We start from the raw sequence: 19,255 nt of genomic DNA on the forward strand, positions 1-19,255 counted from the left end.
TGGCTGGTGCAGAGCCAGCACTGCCTGGCTGTAATGGGCAGGTGTGTGGCTCACCAGGCTTTGAAGCAGTTTTAGCAAGCTGCAGCAGTGAAAGTGCTGCACTTCACATGCTGATGGATATCTATTTCATTGGGTCTTAACCACGTCTTGTGGCAAGATCACAGTTTCTCATGGGTTTCAAGCAGAAGGGAGGAAATTCCAGTTTCCAGCGGAGAAGAACGAAGCAAATTCATGTAATCACACGTTCACGTTAAACCTAACAAGCACCAGGAAAGAGCTCTCCTTCAGCTGGTCCTCAGAGGCCACATTTCAAACAGAAGTACTCCCTGCAAGCATTCATGAGGGAGAAAGCAAACAAGGCTCTTGGGCTGGATGACCTGCTCCAGACCAGGACTGGTGGGTCCTCAGGAAAAAACTGCTGCCGTGCACCATCTCATGGTCGAGCAGTCAAAAGCTGGCCTTAAGTCACCTTATTCTGTCTATTTTAGGCTGGGAGGACTCAGTGCACTGAAGGAGAAACACCCTGGCTGGCAATGGCAGCAAGGTAGGTGTATTCTTTACCTTGAGGGTAAATTTTATCCTCCTCAATGCAGATGCCTGCAGTTTGGGTAAAAGAATCCCATCCTGAATCCCACCCCAGAGACCTTGGGGGCTGGGCAGGGAAGCCCTTGGGGAATGGGAGTTTGTGGGATGGGGTTAGCAGTGCTGTCTGCAGTAGTGCTGCAGACAGGAGCGAGAAATCACGTTTCAGTGACAGAGCTTTGCTTTCCTTGCAAAATGCACACACTATTGGCAAAGAACGAGCAGGGGTGGGTCAGATTCCCACTCCAGCTCCAGAGCGTTCCTCCTGGGAGATGCTGAAGGGCCCTGTGAGTTCATCTCTGCTCTGTTGCATTTACTGGACGCTTCTTTCCCCCTGTTTATGTGGTAGAAACATCTGAAAATAATTTGTGCCTTGTTAAGCTCTGCGGACGGTCAGGGTTCTGCGTGCAATTTGGTCTCCACCTCAGCCAGGACTAGCTGGGGCTGCTCTGTGTTTGCTCATTAGCTAACGAGACACGCTGTGGTGAGCAGGGCTCTCTGGGGGGCTGCCTCAGACGTGTGGCTGCCGTTTGCCGTGCGTGGGCACAGGCAGGGGTGGGTGCGGTGCCGATGAGCTCACCCTGCGCAGGGAGCGCCGGCCCCTGCAACAGCGGCTCTCCCACTCCTCTGGATCACGCAGGTCGGCGGGGAGCACGCAGTAGGATGGTAAGGAACATCATCCCCCCAGTTATTACTAACAGTGAAAGCATCTGGAGCTGCGGGTTGGGAACCTGCTCAAGAAGGATGTGCGCGCTGCAGGCCTCGCTGGAGCTCCAGCAAAGCTCCGTGTGAGCAATACGTGCTGACCGGTGCTCTGGAGAGCATGGATGGAGAAATCTTCGGCAGCAATCCCAGGACAAAGGCGAGCACGGCTGAGCAATCGAGGTGGGAGGATGCCCTCCAGAAAGGGGAAAATGATTAGGCTGGAAGGAAAGAAACAGCTTAGGGAAGGGATGATGCGCTAACCACATGGCTGGAGGAGGAGGTGTGAAGACTTGATGGGAAACGCAGGACTAAACGTGGGGAAACGGGGCAAAGAGAAAGTAAAGCGAAAGAGCAAGAAAGCCTGAGAGGACTGGTGGCATCGCAGCCCAGTGTGTGCGAGGCTCAGTGGCGAAGGCTCCCGCGAGGGGCAGCGGGGCCGGGGCTTGGCAGCTCAGCGGTGCCCAGCCAAGGGGATTCCCGGCACGGGGATCGCCCGGGCGCAGCGCTCCGGGGAAGCAGCGCTCCCACGCAGCCGCGGGGACACCCGGCGGGCCCGGCAGCTAAACCCCGCCACCCCGGCCCAGCCGAGGGGCCAAAGGGCGCTGCCCACCCCGGGCCGCGGGGGAAGGCGGGGGCTCGGGGCCGCGGGCGGGCCGGTGGCTTCCGCCCGGCGCGGCGCATTCCTACCCCGTGAGTCAGGGCGGCGCGGCGGGATGCGGCGTCCCGCGGCCCCGGGCGCTGGCAGCTCCCCGCCGGGACTCTCCCCGCCGAGCCGCGCTCGGGTCCCGGCTCCCATTTGCATGCCGAGGCTGTGAATGGCGTGCCCGCCCGGCCGGCCCCTGGCACGGGGGAGGAGTCTGCTCCGCGGGCCGAGCTCGGCGGCGCCGGTGCCTTAAGCCGAGCTGGAGGGGCGGCTCGAACCCGAGCGGCCGCTGCGCTTCGCCCGCCGGCACGGTGAGTGCGGGGCCGGGGGGATGAGCGGGGGGATGGCCGGGAGGGGCGTCCGACCGGGGCCGGTCCCTGCCCGGCGGAGGTACCGGGACCGCGCCGCCCCAGCCGGGCAGGGAGCGGCCCTCGTCGGCCCGCGGGGGTGAGACCGTGGCCGGAGGCAGGTGCCGCCCCCGACCCCCGCGTTTGGATGTTGGGAGCTCGGTGATCCCGGTGCTTTCGGCTGTAGGTGAAGGTGCGCGTTTACGGCTTGTTTCAGCTGATCGGGTCCACCCCATCTCCACGCGTTCCCACCCATCCCTCCCCTGATGCTGGCACCCGTGGTTTGGCAGCCGCTCTGGGAGGTGATCTGCTGGAAAACCTACGGCTTTTTACGTGTAAAGGTTAGCTTTCGTGCTGGATCGAGTCCCTGAACGGAGTTCTCACACTGTGCACTGCTGGCACGGAGCAGGGGATCACAGCAGCCTGACGCGAGCAAGAGCAAAGCTTTTTGCAGGCTTGCACCCTCAGTGCCAAGTCCTTTTGGGTTCCTCAGCGAGCTACCAGTCCTTCCCCCCATCGTGCCGCACACACATAGCGCCAAAGTGCCACTGGGACGTATTTTGCCTTGTGCTTTTCTCCAGTGTAACTCGGGAGAGATGAGTGGCAGCACCAGAGGAGTTTTGTCCGGTGCCTGTCCTTGTGCACGGCTCGGTTCTGCGGCTGCTGCTTCTCTTGCAGGTTGGATTCGTGGCGGGGTGCACGGTGTTGGTCAGGGATGTCTCCAGGCCGGGTCTCAGAGCGAGCAGGAAGTTGTTTCCTTTCTTCCTGTTTTTGTCCCTGTGCCTGCTAATTTCCTTTGGGAAGAAAACTGTATTCTGCAGTAAAGGGAAAAAATAGTCACACGTAACGGGAAGGGACAAGGCAGCAAAGCCGAAGGTGCTTCTGAATGAATCATGAGACGAGGAAGGAGCACGGGGTGTTAACTGCAGTAATGCTGATAGAGCAGCAAGGACAACTTGCTGCCTTTGTGCTCCGACCATGGGGGTAAAAAGGATCCGCTTGGGACAAGCTGGGGAGCAGAGCCTTGGAAGGAGAATGGGATTTCCACTCCAGTGTGTGGATAGATGTTGCTCTCCAGCTCTTCCCTCTCTCTCAGTGGTGCAGGCTTTGCAGGAGGAGGTGATGACTCGTGTTAGATCGGTTGATACAGTTGGAAGACAGAGATGAACTTTCAGATACTTCCTTCAAGTTTTGATTGTTAAAAGGACTTTATGAAAGGGCTTTTCTGCCTTTTTTTCTTTAACCCTCTGTTGCTCTCACAGCAGCTATCATCCCTCCCTCCTGCTGCATCCCTCTTACATCCTGAGATCCTCGTGGCTGCCACTTGGCAGCCCAGATCTGCATTGTCCATCCACGTGTGGGCTCGTGTGGGAGCCTGTGCCATTCCTGAGGTGGGACACTGCCAGCCTTCCAGGAGGTGCTGTGGGTCTGGAACATGTCCCCAGCTCTGTTCTGGTCTCTGTGCCCCCTCCAGGAAGGCAGTGGTGTGTCCGTGGTGTCCCTGCTTCTGTAAGTTCCCATGAAAGGAGGTTAATGCTGTGCAGCGTAAAAGCAACTCCCACAAAACTAGTTCTGCTCTGGGACTTCCCATGACAGCCCCTTTTTTTTTTTTTCTTTAAGCAATCCACTTGCAAGAGATCTGCCTACAAACTGGCTTTTCAGGTTCTGGGGAAAGCCATGGGTTGGCCCCGGTCTCGGGAATGTCTTGCTCTGTGCTGGATAGGCTTCAGCCAGGGGGATGAGCTTTGGATATGGGAGAGCTCTGCTCCCCTGCAAGCTCAAAGCTCATCCTTCTCGTGGCTTGGTGCTGATGTGTCACCTCAGCCAGGAGTTATGTCCCTCGTCACTGGACTTGGCAGACGGCTCGTTTCGCTTTCGCGGCGGGGACTGAACCGAGGCTGCAGCTGAGCGAGGTCGCCAGGCAGGAATAGGAATTCCTTTTGGGGTCATCAGTCCTGTTCCTCTGGAATCCAGCCCCGGAGAGTAGCCAGCAAGTCCCAACATGTTCCCCTGGGAGAGGCAGGGTCTGCCGAGAGTGGCGTGATAGGACAGTTTATTCTGGGCACAGAGCCCTCGTGCTCAGATATAATTAGTAAAGGTTTGATTCCGTTCAGTGTGTCGGATCTCAAGCACAGCCTGGTTAGTGCTGAAGGCCTGAGATGGGCAACATGACCAGGAGTTCCGGGTTGTTTTCCTCTTCCGTTCAGTGTATCCAGCAGAAGGTTTGGCAGAGCACCCCATGTGCTGCTGGGGGTGTGCCTGCCAAGTGGGACTGGCTGTGAGCTGAAGATCCTGACGTTTCTCTATCTGTAACTCTGGAGCTTTTATCCAGCAGAACAGTCTGTGATAAGATTCTTCCCTTGTGGTTGCTGCCTTTCTTCCTTAGCTATCTCTGGAGGCTTTGGCATCCCGTGGAGACCATGTGCTTTTCTCAGAGGTTCCAGCATTAATTGTGACCTGATGTGACATTTCTATTAATTGCTGTTCCTGCAGCCACCAGCCTGTTGCCAGTATATGACCCATTTCAGTTGAAATACTTAAAACTCGAGGATGGGTTCCTTCCTTAACATTTTCCCTGATCTCAGACATGGATTAGTTTCCTTTCTTTTCAGCTGAAGAGGTGCTGGGCTCTAAGTCTAACATTTATCATCATCTAGTTGGAATACAAGGCACACGAAAAGAGCAGATCTCACTCTGTTGCTGTCAGGTTGCCTCCCTGCTGCTGGGTTTGTATCTGTTGTACTTTTAAGTAACCCACAGAATGCACGTGTTGCCTGCTTGCTCAGAGAGCCGTGTTTTATCCTCTCTGCTGTGTGACAATGTCTCAGTGTGTGCTGTGGGTGCTGCAACCTGAATTTAGTTGGACTTGTGACTGGCTGGTGGGTAAAACATCCCAGTGCTGCTGGAAGTTCTTCAGAGGAGGGGAGACCCTGGTGTCCAGTGTCACACAGGCAGTTGTCTCCCCAGTGATGGAGTTGTTTTTAGCTTTGTGGCTGATTGTTTTGTTCTTTTTTTTCCCCCTCTTTTTTTCTGTTTATTTTTTGCTTTGTTCAGAACTAGCAGAAGAACCAGTTGAACTGAATGGATGTCAGGACCTGTTGCTTACTCTGCTAGTGTCCAGTAACTCCCCTCTGAGAGAAAAGCATTTAGAAGGGACAGTCCCAGCCCTGCAGCTGTTAGTCCCAGGAGATTCAGTGGGCAGCAGGCAAGATTTAACCCTGGAAGGAAATGGATGTGTTAGGCAGCAGTTCCCATGGTCGTGCTGGCAGCTCTGTTTTCCATGTCCTTGGAGAACCCCAGCCTGATTTGGTGTGTGATGTTTGCCCGTGCCATCCAGGCCAGCTTGCACAGAGTGGTGCAGACCCTCCCTCCAGTGCCCTGTGAGGCGGGCAGGCCTTGCCTGCCAACCTCTGTTTCCACAGGCAGGCTTGTCTGTGCCACTGGGAAGTGAGGTTTCCACAGGGAGAAGTGGAAATTGCGTCTGTGCTGAGCTTGCCTATTGTCATATCTTTGTTACTTGAACTTCAGGGATTTCCGACTGTTTGCTCCTGGTTTTGGTCTTGCTCATCCAGCTGCTGTCCAGGACCAGTTGAGGCCCACTTCAGATCACAACTCTCATCCTTATTTCAGTCCATGCTGCTGTAGGAATGAGGAAGTGGGATTTTTTTTTTTTCTTACTGTGTGTTGGGACGATGCCACAAGGAGCAAATTAGTAGCTGAGTTTTTGAACAAATAATCCAAACTATGGTTAAATCCTTTTGAATAACAAGCAGTGGCTGTTTCCCACTTGGTGAAAGCAGAGAGTTTATTCTTCACATTAACCTTAGCTGTCAGATCTCCTAAAGCTATGAAGTGTATGTTCCGTTGCTTGTGGGCTCTGTTTGCTGCAGAGACAGCAAATGTCAGATTGACATAAGGCTTGTTCTTGCTGTAATTTCCTTTGGGTGCACTCTTCAACTACGTAGATAAACAATTTATTTCTAATATAATTAAAGCTATTTTTTGCCCATCATAGGACTATGATGATACAGACCTGAGCAGCGGATGTGCTCTCAAATTCTGGGGCCTTCAGCAACAAACAGACCTTGCCTTAGAAATCAGAGCATCTCTAAAGCACAGTGTTTATTAAAGGAAGTGTAATTTCTTCCCAGTGAACTAAGAGGTATCGTTGCACAATACTTCCCTGGCACAGTACAGCCTTCCCAAGGGGAGAAGAGATAGCAAGACGTGCCTGATCTTGCCTTTTCTGGAAAGCCTACCTTTGCCTCCTCCTCCCTTTCCTGTTTCCACTTCACTGAGAGCCAGCCCCTTGCTCTGCTGGTCAGCAGCAATCCCTGCTTTGAAGGTTTGCTTTCCTTTAAAAAGGAACAATCCCTATGAGGTCATCCTGAAGCTGCACAGGACGCTGCTTTTACTGTTCTTCAGCTCTGGCACTTAGTTGGCTTTGGCTCAGTGAAAGTTAGAACAGCTTGAATTTTAAAATCTTGAGGGCTCAGACGGCGGGATTGACAAATAGGGCTTCTGTATTTCGGGATTTACTGCCCTGTAGCAATCAGCACGTGAGGTAGGGCTTCTCTGTTGCTTAAATTCAAAGCCTTAAAGTGAACTGTAGAAGACAACAGACTGTGAGTTGTGCCAAAAAGTGTGAGTGTTCCTTCTTATTCTCCGGCTGCTCTGGGACTGTGATTTCAGGGAGAACAGTGAGAAAGAACGTGCCATTCACTCAGACTGAAGAAGTACGGTTCACTTAGATTTTTAATATTGTTTTTTTGCTAAAACCAAGTTAGAATTATGGTTATTTCTATCTGAGTTGGTGCACTGGGCACACATGGATATCCACAGGTGTTAATACACCTGCAGAGCAAGACAAGCTCTTCCTGCAACTGCTTTCCAGTTAGACCCAGAAGGAGATGTGTGTACCTGGCTGTTGGGCACTAGCCAGGGTAGAAATTAGAGCATCAGAGTGGCAGAGAAGCTCTCCTGTGTCCCTGGCTGGTATATTAGCTAATGCTGAAGAAGAGCATCTCCAGCCAAACCAGCTCTGCTCCGAGTCCTTGGCTATTTAATTGTTCCTTTGAAGGATCTCCATTGGGCCTCGTTACTTATTCTCTCACTGGGACCCAGGTGGTGGTGGAGAAAGCAGGTGTGTGATGGGGGGTGAGGATGCTCTGAGTTTGAAAGGAACATGCAGAGAAAGCTGTTCTGGGTGGCTCTGCAGCTCCATCCTTCCTGAATGTGGAGTGTGTCTTCTGGTGGCTCCAGCGTTTGTTATTGTTATTTCCTCTAAGATTTTTTTAGGTTGCTATTCAGCGTGGTTTTATGTAACTTTCCATAGGAAATGTTGTCATTTGTGGTAGTTTTGATCTCCTTTGCCATTGAAGCCTTTTTATTTAGCACAACAAACAGTGATTTTTAGCTGTTTTTAGTACCCAGAGTTTTCGCTGTGGAGGATGGGTGGCTTTTGGTCTCACGTAATTTTTGGTTTGGCCTATTGTGATCTTTTCAGGGGAGGTTGCTGGTTTTGGCAGTTGCTTTTGCATCAATTGTTTATTGATCTCATATTTTCTAAATGAACAATGTTGGAATCACTAAGAGGCATTAATTTACCAAGAAAATTGTTCTTGGGGTGGATGCATGAGCATCAGCTATTCCAAAAGCAACCAGAGCCAGTGTTTACTGCTCTCCTGAGCTTCGTCCCAGTGATGTTTTCCTATCTTTCCTTGTGTCCTGAACCCTTACAGTACTTGTGATGAATATGAGAGCTGGTAGAAAAAACTTGAAAATTCAGTATTTCAATGAAAAATGATGCCTTTGTTGGGTTTGTCTTCTGTTTCCTTATGTGGGGTCGTGGCTACACTGACAAAAGCATTTTTGTGACTCTCACCTTGCTGTATAATTGAGGCAGTGACTGTGTCCGTGGTACTTGTGGGTCAGCCAGTACTTTATAGGACATTTATTTTACTAGTAATGGAAGTAAATCTGAAACAGGGTCTTCTGAAGCCCCATTGAATTGTTTAAATGAGTTAAATGTGCACTAAAATAGTTTCTGAGATCACATTTTCCTGCTTCTTTGTTAATGAGGAGCTGAAGAATAAAGAGCACTGAGACAACTGTGCTTCGAGGCTGCTGGGGACCCCAGAGCAGAGGGCTCCACTAACCCAGCAGGCAGCTGTGGTTACCTTTGAGTAGCGTTCAGGAACAAGATGATTCTTCCTCTGGATGCAGTTCCAGTGCTGGCAGTCAGTTGTTTATAGCTGGAACTGTTAATATTTGAGTTGTTAATGTGACTGCGCTCGTTATCCATTCTGGCTGCGTTCTCTGTGGCACTGGAGCAGTGCTGTCATCCTGGATTCCTGAGATACATCAGCCATCTGGTAGCTGGTAATGGATCTCTTGGTGGAAACCAGCTGTTTTGCTGGCACTGTGGCTGTTGGATGTGGTGGCAGGCTGGTGCTCTCTGGGCAAAGCTGCAGGGCGTGTTCATGGGCAAACACAAACGGGGCGAAGACACCCAAGTACTCCAGGTTTTCCACTCCCTCTCCCATTGTTGGCTGTGTTTTACATGCAGGCCATTCCCCTTGCTGATATCCAGGCAGGTTGTAGATGGCTCTGGGTTGGGTTTGCTCTGGAAGGTGGAGTTGATGATGGCTCATCACCTGTACCCTGTGTGGGCTCTGGTGCACGGGTGTGCTTGGCTGGGGCTGTGAACTGGCCTCTGTCATTGGGGCCACACATGTTTAGGAGATGGAAAAGGCCCCTATGCCCAGCCTGCTCTGCTTGGCTCCCTTCCACCTAGTTCCTTGTGGGTGCTCCAGACAGGGGAAATTCCTCCCTTGGGAACCCCTCAGTAGAAGCTGCCCATGGGTGAGACTTGGCTGTCATCTCTGGAGAAATCTGTGAATGGTTTGGATGTTTTCCCATCTAATGACCCCACCAAAAAAATTCACTCTGCCTCTGCTGATACTGTAGTATTTTTATTCCTGCTGCACTCAACACCTGCACTGAGGGCACTTCTCAGAAGGTTATTTAAGCATCAAGAGAGGCCGAACCCACCACCTCCCTGAGATAATTGTTGGCTTCCCACAGTGCTACAAGTGAGAGTTTTTGGCCCTGTTTCCATGATCACTTCAAACTGTACTGCCTTCAGAAGCAGTCCAGTCATCTGGCTGCAGCTGCTCTGTTTGTTCCTGCTTCTTCCCCTTTCCTTCTGCTGGCACAAGTGTTTGTGGAGCCATGTGGGAAGGAGCTTGGGCTGGAACAGGCCGTTTCCTTTGCTGAGCCCGTGTGGGTTGGTTCCCAGTGTGCATCACCCGACAGCTGTGGAGCAGCACGAGGAGAGGGGTAGCACAGAGGGCTGGGGCACTGCTTCTTCTGGTCTCTTGCATATCAAGAGGCTGTGACATCTTCATAGCTTGAATTTTGAGTGTTGGTTTCTGTGTTGTTGTTACTATTCTGCCTTTTGTCCGCTGCAACAAAAGGACTTCAAAGGTCAGAGTCTGTTGCCTGTGTGAGTGTTTGCAGGTTGCAGTTGTGGGTCATCTTTTATCCTGTGTTTGAAGAAATTCAACTACGCTTGTACAGACAAGGGAATCAGAAGAATTTTTTGAGCTCCCTGCTTTTTTTCCCTCTTCTATATGAGGGAGTCACACCTGGATACCCTCCAGATCCCAGGTGAAGCTGCTTTGAAATCTTGTAATGCTGGCATTCCAACAGGAGCTCACTTATAGTTGATTTCCATCATGACCTGCATCTTTTTCTGAAAATTGAGAAAACCAGTTGCTCAGAGGGATATCAGGTCTGCTTTCCTGGTCTTGGGATTGGCTCAGATCTCTTCAGACTTCACTGGCACATGTTTTTGTTACCTGTACTTAAAACCCTCTGGCTCTGTATGCAGCTGAACCTTGCCCACGGTCAGTGGGTCCCAGCTGAAGCTTTGCACTCTGTGTGCCTCTGGCACACCATCACTCTACCAGGCTTTGCATGAAATCCCAATCCTTGGATTTTTAATCATGTATCTTCCCGTTCCCCTGTCTAGGGGTCTGCCTGGCTGCTTCCAAACCAGGCAGCTCCTACTGCTGTTTCTCAGCTAATTGGATGGTTCATGGTGAGATCCCTCAGTGCTGCCTTGGTTGCCTGGGTAGCCACAGAACTTAAAGACCTTCCCCATAGCACCCACCCCACCTTGGTGGGTTCCTGCTGGCACAGTGCCGTGGTGGTGCTCATGTGCTGCTGTTCCATGCCCTACTTGCATGCTGCTTTTATGGCCACCTGTGTGCAGCTCCTGTTCTAGATCTTTCGAGAGCACTGGTTGAACAGAATGCTCTCGGGAGGAAGATTCTGGGCCTTTTGATTCACTTTCTGTTCCATCAGAAAGACTTTTGCTACCTGAGATCCGTTTCTTCCTTCTACTTGGACAGAAAGTTAAAAGGCAGGGACAGGCAATGTACCACAGTGACCTGCAGGGAAGCTGCTTCTTTTAATAAGAGGTTGGCTGTTCCCCAGTGCTCCTGTCTGGTCCTTCTGCAGAGCAGGGCACTGAGGCTCCATGCATGTAGCAGGGACAAATGCAGTTCCCTGAGCACTGACATGCCAGGCTGGAGCTGGAGAAGGACAGTGTCACACAGGCAGGGGACAGTGGCTGGGGCTGTATTTGGTGTTTGAGCTGAGCTGCTGCCATGCTGAGCTATCACTGAATGGGCTGGGCCTACCCTTCCGCTCCAGGTTGCAACAGGGCTTATCTGAAATTGGTTGAGCCTCTTCAGGCTGCCAGATCAACAGGAAATAATTTGCTAGGGTTAGTTTTGTGCTGGTAAAACACCTTGAAGTGGCTCAGTGGAGTAAGGCAAGGCTGCTCTCTGGGCAGCACCTTGCTGGCAGGGTGGTTTGGTTGTGAGCAGAACCAGGGCCGTGGGGAACTGTTGCCTGTGTGATTTGGTGCAGGCTGTTGGAGGCAGGACCAGCCTCTACCAGCACTCAGGCAGAGCCTGTGCATGGCAGAGAGCAGCGAGAGGGGCAGTGTGTGGGAATGGCAGTGCTGCCAGCTCCCTGCTGGGCAGGGCTCAAAGGGCACTGTGTCTGCAGAGCTCTGCTAGGCTTGTGCCCAGAGGTGCCTGGATTGCTCAGACCCAGCCTCTGCTGGGCAGCCTGTGGGTCTGCAAAGCCTTATGGCATCTCCTCCCAGCTTGGCTGTGAGGATCTGGAAAGCAGGAGAGGGCCCTGGGCAGTGCTGATGGTTTCATTCCTAAGGTAGTTTCTCAGGCTGGTCTCAGCCCAAGCCTGGGTGTTGCTGTGCTCTCAGCAGCTTTCCCTAAGAGTGCAGGGTCACAGGCCTGTTCCACCTTCCCTGTGGAGCTCAGCCCCTCCATCTGCCTTGTTTTACAGGGCTGGCTCAGATATTTGGGATACTGTGTGTAACTGTCTGGGTCTGATCCATGCTAGATGGTTTTATTGGCAGCCATGAGACCGAAACCCCACTGCTCCTCTTCTCCTTGGACTTCCTGCCTTTTCCCTGCTGTGCCAGCAGCAATCCTGCTGGAGAGAGGCACAGCCAGGAACCTGCTGTCTCCTCTGGCTCACTCTGTCTGGAGAACACATTGAGGATCCCGATTTCTTTGCTGTCTCCAGATGCCTGCTGGTGTTCCTCAACCAGAGTACCCTTCAGGTATGCAGGGCTTGCCTGGGACTCTGCAGCAGGCACTGCAAATGCTTTTGTTGCAGTGAGGGAGGTTTGAAAACTGGAGAAAAGCAGCTGGAGCCTGACCATGGAATGGATTGCAGTGGAATAGCCCTGGTGTTCTGAGGCTGTCTGTAGGAACATGTACATGCTGTGCTGGAGAGGAGCAGTGGTCTTGGAAAAAGCAGATGCCGTTTGTTTGTTTGGGTTGAATGAAGTTGGGGGTTTGTTTTGGTTTTTGTTTGGAATGTTTCTTGGGGAAAAAAAACCCCAAACCCAGCTTTATTTTAAATGCTGGTAAAATGGAATTTTTGGAAGAAAAGAAGTCAACATGGGAATAACATCAGTTGCCTGTTTAAATGGAAGGTTGGACTGTCTTTGAAATGACTCTACAAATCCTGAATGTATTTAGGATGCCTGTCAGTTTTAGGAGCATGCTCAGGCTTCTGGGCAAGGCTTTTCCTTCACTGTTTGGGTCAGTGGATTTCACTAAGCAGCTTTTCTTGATCATGTGCCAACTTTGGAATTTAATATACTCTCCCCCTTTCTTAGCCTGACCCACAGCACAGTGGATTTGCCTTTCGTTCTGGTGCTGTGACCTTGCTTTGGCACAGAGCTTTTGAAGGTGACTTTCCCAGAGTATCTGCAATCTACACGTTTCTTTCTTCCGTTTGTTTATTTTAATTGAAATGGACATTATTAATAATTTTTGTGCTGCTGCCACGTGCAGCTGATCCGTTAGAAGAAGGTAGATTTGCGAATGCCCTGCATTCAGCCTGTGTGCTCTGGAAAAGAGTTTGTTTCTATATTCCTCAGGTGAGATATCTAAAACAGCTCCTTTCCAAGGACTGAGCTGCTGGATGTGGATCCCCCTGTGTTGATGGGAAGAGGGGCTGGCAGGAACAGTGTGGAAGAGATCTGTAGAGTCAAGATTTGCGTGGAGAAGGAGGATAGGGAAAAGCTGATCACTCTTCTAGCCCAAGAACTGCAGGGCAACAAGTGAACCCAGGAAATTTGCAGAGGAACTGAAGAGGGCTTGTCATGCAGCATGTTTCAGCTTTGTCATGTGCAGTTATGAATAGTAAAAGTCTGCTTGGATTAAAGAGCGACTTAGATGAATTCTGGAAGAATAACCATTGGATGGACATGGAGATGGATACAGAACTGTTAAATGTGAAGACATCTCTGTTACAAGAAGCCTCTGAGTCATTCATAGCACATGCCATGGCTCTGTACCGGGAGGACTGTTGAGTGATCCTGTACCCTGCACCCCCTGCCAGGCATCCTCTGTTGGAAATGAGACACTGGCTTTAGATGGACAGTTGTCCTGACCTTGTGTGGCTGTGCTGAGGATATTCCTATCCTGCTGCTGTTGGTGACCACTTGACAGGACTGAGACATTGGGATTGATGATATGGGACCACTCAAAACGTGTCAATGCAGGCAACTCTGAAAAAAACCCCATTGGCCCCATCAAATACATGGACACTGGAACCTGAAACAGCAACCCCTAAAAATAACCAAGGGGTCGTTGTGAAACTCAGCAAGTGCTTTCAGTGCAATGCTGAGATAGAAATCAGTGACTGCAGCACTTTGAGTGAGAACCAGGTGCCTTATTGGGCTGTGACCTGCCATGCAGACTGTTTGACCATCCAGCTGTACATCTGTGTACACAGCTGTACATCCATGTACAGCTAGGCTGTACATCTATATATACACCTGGATCCACCTTCAGTCTCCCTGTTAACCCCCTGGAGACCTGCCTCCTGTGACCATACCCCAGCCCTTTTTGTGCCCAGGGTCAGAGGCAGTTGCCTGGCCTGTGCTGTGGATGAATATTCACAGTGGATCAGGCCCTGCAAACTCTGTCTTAGGTGTGTTTGTAAGGTTTATTTTTGGCCTCTCCAAATGCACACAGGGAGTTGGGAATGCTGAACAGCTTTGCCTGAACTGCATACTTTTGTTGGGAAGTGAACATGTTAGTAAGTTAAAAAGGTTGAACTGGTAGAGGGATTTGCTCCTAACTGCTCTGCTGTTACCCTTGAAACCCACCTGGCCTTTAACTACTGAATGCACTTAGACAACGATTTTTTGTGCATTTTGATGCTTTGCTATTTCAAGAACTCTTTAACTGTGGAAGTTGGGAGAAAGCAGAGCAATCCATTGCTCTGTCAGGATGTGAATTACATCTTCAGATATTCCGTGAGGTATTCTCCTTGTCTAAAGTACGAAGTTGAGTCAACTTTGGGGATAATTGTAGGGCCACAGGCTTGCCCCTCTGTGTGTGCATGCCCTGTCCTCCTCTTTGACATGTGTGCACACTGCTGGAGGTCCCATACTCTGCTCTGCAAGGGTGGCAGTGAGGGATACATGGATATTACTGTCTGTGGCAATTTTGGAAGGGAAACTGAAAACAGGTTTAATTGCAAAGTCTTTCACGGGGCGCAGCGTTATTGCAGCAGCTTTTGGGCAATACAGGTGTGATTCATTCTCTGCCTTCCTGGCTTGGCCTCACTTTGATAAAGCTGCAGGTCTTACATGTTTGTATTCTTTACACCCAGAGCTCCTGCTCGCAAAGGCAGCTCTGTAGGTGGACAGGAAGGAAGTTGAGTGATGTTGGCTCACTGAAGAGATGCTGCAAAAAGAGTTTCTAGTTCAGAGGCTCTGAAATTTGCCCTTGATGGCACAGAAAGGAGGCTCTTGAGTTGTGTGAAATGTTTGGTCACTCCAGAGTGGTGGCTCTGTCTTTGTTGGCTGGTCTCTGATTAGAGCATCTCAGGAAGACCTTGTGTTCCTCAGGGGTAAATGCTGGAGCTCTCTACCTTGCACCAAGGGAGTGTTTCAGGTATGAGAAATCTACTTGGCCTTCTGACCTCACTGTGAAGACAAGTTTGCCCATTTTGCGTGCAAGACCTTTCAGTAAATGTCTCGTGGCGGATTTACCCTCACCAAGTGCAGGCAGGAATTCCCCTAATACTCTCACTATTCCCATCTTATAGGAAGTCAGAACAGTTGTATTTGGGCACCCCTGTGGCTCAGGGTGGAGGGAAGGAAGGAACTATGTCCCTCTCGTGCACAGCACAGTGTCTGTGCACACAGGACCGTGGTGCACGTACGAAGGGCATGTCTGTACAGGCTGGGTCATGAATTCCCAGACTTTTGGGGGCCTGTGGTATTTGCTGAAACCCAACCTTCATCCACCTACAGCTGAGTCCTCCCTTTCTGTCATTGGGCTCAGCTGAGCAGGGCGCTCCTGGCAGCCAGCCCAGCTTGTGCGACCGAGCCAGCAGCTGGCCTTCAGCTCCTTTTAGATGAGATTCTCCTCTCCCTACCCCATCCAGATCATCCCCCTCTCCCTTTTGTTGACCTATTTCCCCCCCTGCCATCCCCCCTCCCCGTTGTGTATCTTTTGCAATGGTGAGCTTTGCTGTTTGTGCAGCTCCTTCCCAGAGCAGCTGCAGGGAGCTGTGGGAATATGGTGGAAATGCCGTGCGAGGCAGCGCGTGTTTTGGACAACCAGTGCCTAATTTAGGTTGGGAGGGACCCTTGCAGGTTGCCTGGCTCAGCCACTGTGGCTGGGATAATTCAGGCTGCTCAGGGCCTCCTTTTGTTGAGTGCTGAATGTCTCGAAGGATGGAGGTCCCTTTGCCTCTAGTCCTGGCCTAGGACTTGGCCTCTCTCAAGGAAGAATCCTTGCATGTTAAACTCATTCTGCATTTAAAATAAATGGACTGTGTTAACATTTTTAGAGCACTAAGTTTTAATTCAGTTTTTCTCCTTTTTAAGTTATTGTGCCTGCTGAATTAACTGACTGCTCTGTCCACCATGGTGGGGGAAGAGGCTGGGACACTTGATTTTTTTTTTTTTTGGTCCCCTATGGGATCTGTGGCCCAGGACAATGCTGGGATAGAATGGGATCTGTTGTCCCAGTCGGCACACATGCTGGCTTGCAGTTGTCTGTATGCTAGGAGAGAAAGAAATATGGGCTTGTGGTATAATTTAGGTTGGAAAGTTCCTGTGGAGGTATCTGAGCTGATCTTCCAGTTGTTTCTCTGAGCATACACAGTGAAGTAGGTGCTCTGCCAGTCTGAAAGAGTTGTGTGGTCCCTGTCTTACTGCCTGTGACCTAAACAGGAAGGGAAAACTGCAGGAGAGTGGGCAAGATGACAGCGAGTCACTCTGCTTGCTTTGGCATTTTGGTAACGCAGCGGTTTTTATTTAAATACCATATCATTATTATTTATGTATGAAAACCACTCTTAGTTCAGGATTAGTGCCAGTTCTCTAATGTTCGTGCTGTACTGGTATTGCTCTGTGCACTGTGTTGTGTTTCTAGAAAATGACTGCATTTAAAAGAGATTAGAAGCAGAAGTGAGAGACGGCCACTTGCTAATTTCTAAGTGGTAGGTGGGTAGGAAAGTGCAGTGTTTCAGCTTTGGGTGGGCAAGGAAGGGTGTCTGTGAGTCACAAGCTGGTTTTAGAGGGAGGTCAGTGGCTTTTGGTACTGCAGTCACTTAGCTGGTTGGACTGGATCCAGATCTCATTAAGATTTAATTCATAACTGGTTCTTAAGGAATCTGGATCTCGTAGTAGTCTCAGCAAAAATCTTAATGGGAGGCAACTCTCAAACTTGTGCCTGTGGTCTCAGCAGCTGGCTCGAGGTCCTGTGGGCCTGAGGAATGTGCCGTGTCCTCCGAGTGTCGGGTCCTGGCTGACCAGTGCGGTCACGAGCTGTGACGCCTGAGCCCTCGTGGGGCACTTTGGGAATCCATCCAGCCTGGGGCCTGGGTCCTCAGTCACAGCCTGGAGGAGGGCAGGGAGCCTCTCTCCGCATGGAGCGTGTCAGGGATGAGCTGGATTCCCTCCTGACTCTGATTTCTCCCCTCTCCCAGGCCTGAGGACAAGCGTGGGACAATGTCGGAGGCGCGACACGACAGCACGAGCAGTTTACAGCGGAAGAAGCCACCATGGCTGAAACTGGACATCCCGGTGCCAGTGCCCGTGACAGTGCCAGAAGAGCCCCCCCAGCCTGTGCAGGTACAGAGGGTGGGGCAGGAGCTGGGAAGGGGTGTGCTGGGAGCATGTCTGTGCCTGGGGTCTCTGGCAGTCCTGGCCGAGAGGAAGGCAGCGTGTGGTGGCAGGTCATGAGGCCACATAAGACGGGGCAGAGCCTTTGAGTGAATTTATGATCAGTAATTATCTCCCCTGAAGGGGATGTGGGAGGGATGAGGGTGGGTGGCTGATGTGCTCAGATCAGTAGATGTGAGTGTTTGGATGTGGGCATTGTGAAAACTGTCTTGGCTGGGGATATGGGAGTGAGTTATTCAAACAAGCACTTCTTAAGGGGACTGGAGTAGTGAAGGGCTCCTAGACTAACATGAGGGCCTGGAAGTGCTGCAGCTTGTGTTGAAATGAGCTGGGAATGAATCTGACTTATGAATAGCCAAAATAATGACAGGCTTTCATCAGTAACAGCAGAGAAAGAACAGTTACTGGCAACAAGAAGCTGTTACCAGCATGAGGAACATAAGAAGACCATGTGGGATGAGAAATAAATAACGTTGAAGAGTGCTGAAGCAGAGATGAGGTGATAGGTTAATAGAAACTGTGCAATGCGTGAGAGTAAAGTGTCCTTATTTGTCCTGGGAACAGGAAAAATATCAGGAATTTCTGCTAAGGTATCAAAAAGTGATATAGGGGTGAGACCTGGGTAAGACCAATGCTGGCTGCTCATGTGGCCTTGCTGCAGGAACAGAGACTTTGGGCCCCAAAGGCAGAGCTGGAGGGTCCTTGCTGCCCATCTCCATGGGTGGGTGCAGGCCTAGGTTCAGTCACTTATGTGGAAGAACAGTTTAGCCATCAGAGAAATGGAGGGTTATACTGCTTCCCTGGAGGGGGGCTGGGGACAAGCTTGGCTTAAGAGGGAACTTATATGGCACTTGGAATAGCAAGAACTGTCCTCTTCACCATTCTGTGATCCAGGGACTAAAATGTGCTTCAGTTTTGTGACAGCTTCTGACAGATAAACCTGGGTCCTGGTCTCCCTTCAGAAGGAAAAAAATTGGGGATCAGTCTGCAGGGATTAAAAAGGGAATACAGGCTGTTATCAATACAGGTTGAAACCTTCTGAATGAATTATTTAAGACTTTGATGGATGATCCCTTATCTGAAATCTCTAAATCCAGCTGGGCACCTTCTGGAGAGACTCTGTGCTGGAAGCTGGTGGAGGTGATGTTCTCTGAGGGTCCTGTGTACACAGCCCAGGATAAGAGTACTTCTTGTGCTCCTTTGGCTTGTAACCTGAGTATCTGTGCATTGCTTTTACATAAAACAGCAAAATTGTTAACATTAGTGAAAATCACGAGCTTCCTGGGCTAGGGGGGCTGAAGTAGTCTTGAGGCAGAGGTGTCTGACCAGAGAAACAGTAGCTCAGAGCTTCACTTTCCAGAGGGATAGTCTGCTCAGCCTGCATTGTACAAGTGGGAGATGGTGTTTCTGCCAAGCTGATAAAAATTTAATCCAGAGCAGCCCTGGGGAGGCAGTGGTATGAGCTGAGAACAGCCTGGTGAGCTGTATTATATTTGGTAGGTCACATTTAGCCAAGACATGCCAGGAGCTTTCAAACCTGAGTGTGCCCCAGACAATTAGGCTGTAAACAAAGCCAGTGTGCCTTTCCCAGCTTGCTTAGCCTGCAGCACTCAGCAGCTACAGCACAGACCCACCCACAGCTCTCACAGGCTTTTGATGCAGATCCAGAGTCACCAAACAGTCACCAAAGAAGCAAATCCCGCTGACTGTGCTTCTCTCCACCTTGTCGAGTGGTCCGCGAGTGTGCGGTGTGGGTTCCCCTGGCGAGACAAAAGCCAGGAGGGTTTGTTGCAGGAGCTCATGTAATACCTGTTGAATTGCTGAGCGTTCCCCAGCCTGGCTGGCCCTGTAGAGCATCCCTGAGGGCACTGACTCCCTCCTGCTTCCCCCGGCAGCCGATGCGGCGCCAGTTCCTGCGGAGCGTGAGCATGCCGGCCGACAACAGCCGCGTGCCGTCCCTGCCCCACGACGGGAGGAGACCGGTGCTACAACGACAGACCTCAATCACCCAGACCATCAAGAGGTGAGGCGCTGCTTCGGTGTGTTCTGCTGTCCGTTGCCACCCTCCATCTGTGGATTTGCAGTGTTCCTCTTGCCCTGTTGCCTGGCACTTGGGTGGCGCGTTGCCACAGCGGGGTGAGGTTGACTCCCTCATTATCCGTCGTGAGGCTGTGGAAGGGTGGGTGCTAATAGGTAGCTGGTATGTCAGCCTAGTGG

The 19,255-nt window shown here is 51.0% G+C and overlaps 1 protein-coding gene across 8 annotated transcripts in view; it reads left to right on the top strand.

Moving 5' to 3' along the window:
- The window catches only part of RHBDF1 (rhomboid 5 homolog 1), a 59,740-nt gene that overhangs the window by 22,280 nt on the left and 18,205 nt on the right, over positions 1-19,255 (top strand). For 2 of the 8 annotated variants that reach the window (XM_032704353.1, XM_032704352.1), the window contains 2 exons: positions 16,843-16,987; positions 18,934-19,061. In XM_032704353.1, the coding sequence (XP_032560244.1) occupies positions 16,865-16,987; positions 18,934-19,061 (251 nt within the window). In that variant the 5' untranslated portion in view covers positions 16,843-16,864. Of the gene's footprint in view, positions 1-526; positions 545-1,135; positions 1,249-1,343; positions 1,468-2,118; positions 2,242-6,805; positions 6,842-16,842; positions 16,988-17,519; positions 17,538-18,933; positions 19,062-19,255 lie in introns of those variants that run through there. The other 6 variants (XM_032704350.1, XM_032704354.1, XM_032704349.1 and 3 more) reach the window with 6 other exon arrangements.

The sequence above is a fragment of the Chiroxiphia lanceolata genome, chromosome 16 (genome assembly GCF_009829145.1).
Source record: "Chiroxiphia lanceolata isolate bChiLan1 chromosome 16, bChiLan1.pri, whole genome shotgun sequence".
Taxonomy (NCBI): domain Eukaryota; kingdom Metazoa; phylum Chordata; class Aves; order Passeriformes; family Pipridae; genus Chiroxiphia; species Chiroxiphia lanceolata.